This window comes from Pristiophorus japonicus, chromosome 10 (genome assembly GCF_044704955.1).
Source record: "Pristiophorus japonicus isolate sPriJap1 chromosome 10, sPriJap1.hap1, whole genome shotgun sequence".
In the NCBI taxonomy this organism is placed as follows: domain Eukaryota; kingdom Metazoa; phylum Chordata; class Chondrichthyes; family Pristiophoridae; genus Pristiophorus; species Pristiophorus japonicus.
The window spans coordinates 104,695,362-104,701,631 of NC_091986.1; the positions used below are offsets into that span (position 1 = coordinate 104,695,362).

The window sequence follows — 6,270 nt, forward strand, 5'->3', positions numbered from 1 at the left end:
GTTGGTGTCAGTAATACAGGTACAACAGAAGAAAATATTAAATCAACTGAGAGGAAAACAACTCCAGCCACTACTTAGTATAATATCTACTCAAAAAAAAGCACACCAACATGGCCATTTACCTATAACAACTAAGAAATACGAGGTCTGCAAAACGAGGAACGTGGTAGGGGGATTACTGTTAAAATTTACAAGAATTCAACCAAAGTCTTTAGACTCAGAAATAGAGATATACAGGCTGAATATTTACCTTCTGAAATTCTTTTGCTTTTTCCCGATTTCTGGCACACACGGTTTGCCTGGTCACCTCCTTTTTCTTGTTTTTCACCTCATCAAGCTGGCTGTAGAGACTGCAAAGTATGAATAATATGCTCATACAAAGGTACAGACAAATCCAAGTATTTAAGCTAAATTCATGAAACCAATTTGGTACTGAGAGAGATCCTAATTGTGAACTATAGTATTAAAAAAGTATTGATATGAAAGTTACTAAAGTACAGGGTTACTAAAGTGCAGGACTAGATTTTTTTCTACTTATGATTAGGAGCAGCAAGACCAGAAACAGGTTGCAGAGGTTAAAAATGAGTTTTTGATTTCCATCTCATTCCAGCACCCATGGCAAGGAGTTATCCTTGGGATTTGCAGAAAGGTTCACCACATATTATTCCCAAAACATTGCTTACATTTATTATTTTTCAAAGTGGCATTGATGGTACTGTACAAAAGACTAATTGGGAGGAATTTTAACTCCCAAAAAAAGACAGATTTTTTGGGTTGGGTGAGAAGTAAAAATGTAAAAAAATCTAAAACTTGAAGCCAACCTGCCTCGAACCCGCCCACTTCCGGGTCTAACCCGCTCCCAGGAGGCAGATTGTTCATTTAAATATTTTAATGATGCTGCTTGCCCCAAATTTTGATCTCCGTTCCAGGTTCCCAGGCCTCAGGAAACCCGGCAGCAAAGGAGGTGAGGACTGCTGCATGGAAGAGGTAAGTGCTTTTCCAGCGCTGTTGTGGATCAGGAGGAACAAGAGTGCTTTGCCTTGGCCCACCAAGCAAACTTGTTAATCTCCCCAGTCATCGGGATTCCCCCCACCCCACTCCCCGATCCAATGCCCTCCACGGCATGTGATATACTCCACTCCCCCCCCGATCTCACAGACGCTTCCACAATCGTCTCCCCCGATTTCTCCACGTCTCCCACCCTCCCCAAAACCTATTCCACCCTCCTCTCTGCTCCCCGGCTGCGGCCTGGTGCTGACTGTTTACCCTCCCGACAGCCAGCCAGCATCTCAATCTGGCTAGCTACTGCCGGGAAAAGGAGTCCAAAAATGGTAATAAGGTCCTGCCGAATCCATTCTTCTGAGTTGACCATAACAATGCCTCCTCCCCCCCACTCATTAATCAATTATCAAATTTTCCTAGGTATCTACTTTCAATAATAATAATCTAGAGCTTTGTTGTATGAGTCATTACTCCAACCATATTAACCAGTTAAATTTTATATTAAAACCCATGATAGACATTTGAAAACAATCTAACTAACCTAATTAACAGACTGCCAGACTAATTATTGCACTTTTTCAACAGTCTTCAAAATGCCCATCATGGTATTTAATTCTAATCCTTGTTTTCAAATCCCTCCATGGCTTTGCCCCTCCCTAATTCTAATCTCCATCCCTACAAGCCTTCAAGGTCTCTGTGCTACTCCAATTCTGGCCTCTTGTGTATCCCTGATTTTAATCGCTCCTCCATTGGTAGCTGTGCCTTCAGCTGCCGAGGTCCTGAGCTCTGAAATTCCCTCCCAAAACCTCCCAGCCTCTCTTTCATTCAATACGCTCCTTAAAACCTCTCTCTTTGACCACCTATCCCAGTATCTTCTTATGGGGCATGGTATCAAATTTTTACATTCTTGGGAATGCCTTGTGACATTTTACTATGTTAAAGGCGCTATAGAAATGCAAATTGTTGCTGACGGACTGAAACATAAACCACTGTTTGAAATCAGATCTGGTCACACTTAAGACACGGTCTTTGGCCCAGCAGTTGGTGGTTTAGGTTTCCATATATGGCTAAACCTTAATATGTGATCTGATCTAAAATGACTAAAGTAACAATCCTGCTCAGCAAAGGATGTCCAAACTCCAATTATGACCAGGTTTTGTTTAGAAAAATCATACCAATAATGTAAGGGAGTTTAAGAAGTTTAAACAGAGAATTCTATAACCGCTTCTACTATACCGGAGCGTTCTTTGTCGCATCTCTACTTCGACAGCCTTTCTGTCCTCTGGAGTAGAGACTTTCACTTCCCCTACCATCTTCAGTTGAGCTGCCACTGATGATGATGCTGGTTAGTACAGGAAAGTAAATAAGATAGCTCAGTATATCAACTCATTTGAGCAAAGAATAGCAAAAAATGTGCCGCACAAATCTTACCAGACAAAGAAGGCTGTTCTTGTTTTAAAGGAATTGGTTTCATGTGTCGTTCAACAGACTTCACTACTCCAGATCTTTCCTTTCTTTTTATGTCCTCCACTCGTTTTGCAGAGTTTGTAAGAAATTTATGTTTTTTCTTCAGAACTGTTTCATTCAAGATTTTAGAAGATTCAAACTCAAATACCATAACTGGCGAACAAAAGAAAAACTTATTGAACAACAGTGATTATATCTCACTCTCTATCCTGAAAGAAGAACCAGATTTAACACATTCATATGGAATTTCCTTGAGTTATTTTAACAGGGGATTAATCCACTTAAAATAAATAGTTCAATGCCTGCTAAAACATTGAACAAATTGTGGAATTTCATGTGAAAATATCCATTATTTTAACAGAGGCATTAAATAATTTATTTTCAGTAGGTTAATTTTGCACTGTCATTTCAAGGACTTCAGATTGCACTAGAATGTGAGTGTCAGCCATGGCTCAATTGGTAGTACTCACGCCTGAGTCAGAAGGTTGTGGCTTCAAGACTCGCTCCAGAGACTTCAGCACAAAACTCTTGGCCGACACCCCAGTGCAGTGCTGAGGGAGTGCAGGGGAGTTATCCCCGGTGTCCTGGCCAATAATTATTCCTCAATCAACCTTACAAGAACAGATTATTTAGTCATTATCATCGTGCTGTTTGAGGGACCTTGCTGTGTGCAAATTAGCCATTGCATTTCCTACATTACAACAGTGACTACACTTCAAAAGTACTCCATGGCACCAGTCATCAATATGTTTGAAATGCATCTAATTAAATTGGTGTACTTGGACTTCCAGAAGACATTTGACAAGATGCCACAAGATAAGAGTTCACTGGGTTAGGGGTAATATAATAGCATGGATATATCAATTTAGTATACTGCATTCATTGCTCACGACACGATCACCTCTACATTGGTTTGACCAAATGCAGATTGGATGATCGCTTTGCGGAATACCTCTTCAGTCTGCAAGCATGATTGAGCTCTCGGTCGCATGTCATTTTAATTCTCTGCCCCACTTCCACTCTGACCCCTCTTCCTTGGCCTCCTACACTGTTCTAATAAGATTTAGGTGCAGGAGCAGGAGTAGTCCATACAGCCGCTCGAACCTGCTCCGCAATTCATTAAGATCACGGCTGATCTTTGACCTCAACTCCACTTTCCTGCCTGATCTCCATATCCCTAGATTCCCCGAGAGTCCAAAAATCTATCTCAGCCTTGAACACGAAGCTCAAGGAAGAGCACCTTATCTTTCGATTAGGCACTTTACAGCCTTCCGGACTCAACTTTGAGTTCAACAATTTCAGAGCATAATCACTGCTCCCATTTTTTCGGACAACAGATGCTTTGTCATTTTCAGCACCTCTAGATCCAGCTTTCGTTTCTTTTATTGCTGCATTACCACCCCTTTTGCCTTGCACCATCATCCATTTTAATCATTTCTGCCCTTCCACCCGATCACAGACTTTTCTTGTTCTTTCCTCTCCTCCCCCTGCTTCTGTACTTGCTTAAAACCAGTTGCACCTCTAACCTTTTCCAGTTCTGACAAAAGGTCATCAACCTGAAACGTTAACTGTTTGTCTCCACAGATACAGCCTGACCTGCTGTGTAATTCCAGCATTATTTCAGATTTCCAGCACCTGCAGTATTTTGCTTTTCTATATTTTAAACATTTAGGGGGGAGAAATTCGGTTGGATAGTGCCCCTCACGCTAAAGGGTTTGCAGCCGCGAGCGCCGGCATTAGCGCTGCTCGCCAAATTCAGTGTGTCGGTACCGGCAGCACTGAGGAGTATCGCCTGGGAGCATAGCACCAGTGTGCAACGCCCCCAGTATCAACATGGATGCAAAATTTGGTTTGCGCTGAACCCATAGTGACACCGCTAGAGAATACTGGCATGCAGAGCTGTCTCGGGGTGCCAACGCAAGGAATGACTGCATGAGGTAAGTGCGATTGATTTTTTTTCTCTGTGATTTAACTTTATTTGAGGTGAGTAATGTATAGGGAATGTTTGTGTTTCTCTCTTCCGCCCACCCCCGATTCTTTTTTTTTTGCAAGGAGGCCTCTCTTTGGGCTGTACAAAGCCGACTCTTTAACATGAGCTATTCAGTTGCTCACCCGGCCTAGTGCCATGAGAAGTGCTCCACTCCACTGTCAGGGCCTAACAAGTGAATTTTGTGGCTTCCATAGCTAACCATTTGTCGGCACTAAATTTAGCAACCGCCTACATTCGCGCCTCAAGAATCCTCCAATCAAATTTCTAGCCCTTAGCTTCTCATACACTTCATTCTATTAAAGAGTTTATTACTACTTTTTACCTGCAACAGGCAGACAGCCATGTGCTATCAGTTAAAATAAAACTATACCACATAAGAAACAATACAATGAATCAGTTGTACAAGCTAAACATTAAAGTGTTCAGTGCTTTTAAAATTGGCATTCTGAAATTATTTTTCCATACCTATTGGAGATTTGAGAGATGAAAATTCTTTGTCATTTACTTTGTGATTTGCAACTGACAAGTTGTGAAAGGTAGAAATTGTGTGATCGGTGGTCTTGAGCATCAAAGGCTGCAATCCACTCGCCTCCATAAAAAGATAGCATACGCATTATTATTATTCTACATGACTGACAAAGACAAACATATCAGGAAACTGAATCAAATTATAACCAATTTACTTGGATCCTTGACGACTTTGTGGCATTTTGTTGGAGATGCTTCATGCAACACTAAACCAAATTTTAATTAAGTAATGAAGCTGTTTACTCTTACCATGGGATTGCTGGGTTTAATGATCACAGCTTTTATTTTAATTCAGACTTTCAAACATTGTACTGGAGGCATTTAAATTTATTTTCAAACATCTTAAGCATCATTCCACTTTGATCAACACCATTACTCCTTGCCAGAAATTTTACAGGACATTAGTAGGATGACAAGTGCAATTGAGTTGCTCTTGCCTTGTTGCAACTGAAAACATTCAAACTGCTAATATTGATTTATTCTGAAGCACTATGTACTTCACTTAAAATCATCCTCTAGAATTTCATAAGCGCAATGACAAATTGCTATATTGCACAAGGATATTTTGAAGAGATACAATAGTTCTACAATAATGGTTTAAACTAACTTCTGAACCAGAGATTTATGAGGTTTTGAATTTGCTCCATGTACACTTATTTCCTTTTAATTTATCCAAATGAATTCAAACATCACAGTTGAAATAGATTCCAATACTTTTAGGCTTTTCACATCAACAGCTACGCTAAAATTGTGGCATTATATTTTTTGTATTCAGCCTTTATAATGTACTTCCATATAGTTGGAGGAAAACTGCAAAACTCCTCCTCCCCTCCCCCCACCTCACCCTTCCCTTCCCTCCCCCCACCATTCCCCCCCCCCCATCCTCTCCCCCCCCTCCTCCTCCTCTCTCCCCCTACCCCCCCCACCTCTCCTCACCCACCCTCACCTCTCCTCACCCCCCTACCCCCCCACCTCTCCTCACCCCCCCTCACCCCCCTACCACCCCCCACCTCTCCTCTCCCCCCTACGCACCCCCCCCCACCTCTCCTCTCCCCCCTACCCACCTCCCCACCTCTCCCCCCTACCACCCCCCCACCTCTCCCCCCTACGCACCCCCCCACCTCTCCTCTCCCCCCTACGCACCCCCCCACCTCTCCTCTCCCCCCTACCCACCCCCCCACCTCTCCCCCCTACCCACCCCCCCCACCGCTCCTCACCCCCCCCCCCCACCGCTCCTCACCCCCCCCCCCCCACCGCTCCTCACCCCCCTACCTCTCCTCTCC

At 42.9% G+C, this 6,270-nt stretch overlaps 1 protein-coding gene across 4 annotated transcripts in view; it reads right to left on the bottom strand.

The window, feature by feature from the left end:
* The window catches only part of cep295 (centrosomal protein 295), a 174,635-nt gene that overhangs the window by 2,596 nt on the left and 165,769 nt on the right, over positions 1-6,270 (bottom strand). For 3 of the 4 annotated variants that reach the window (XM_070891984.1, XM_070891985.1, XM_070891983.1), the window contains exons 25-28: positions 4,925-5,048; positions 2,434-2,622; positions 2,239-2,344; positions 251-350 (exon numbers count right to left, since the gene is read on the bottom strand). In XM_070891984.1, the coding sequence (XP_070748085.1) occupies positions 251-350; positions 2,239-2,344; positions 2,434-2,622; positions 4,925-5,048 (519 nt within the window). The remainder of the gene's footprint in view (positions 1-250; positions 351-2,238; positions 2,345-2,433; positions 2,623-4,924; positions 5,049-6,270) is intronic. The other variant, XR_011595663.1, reaches the window with a different exon arrangement.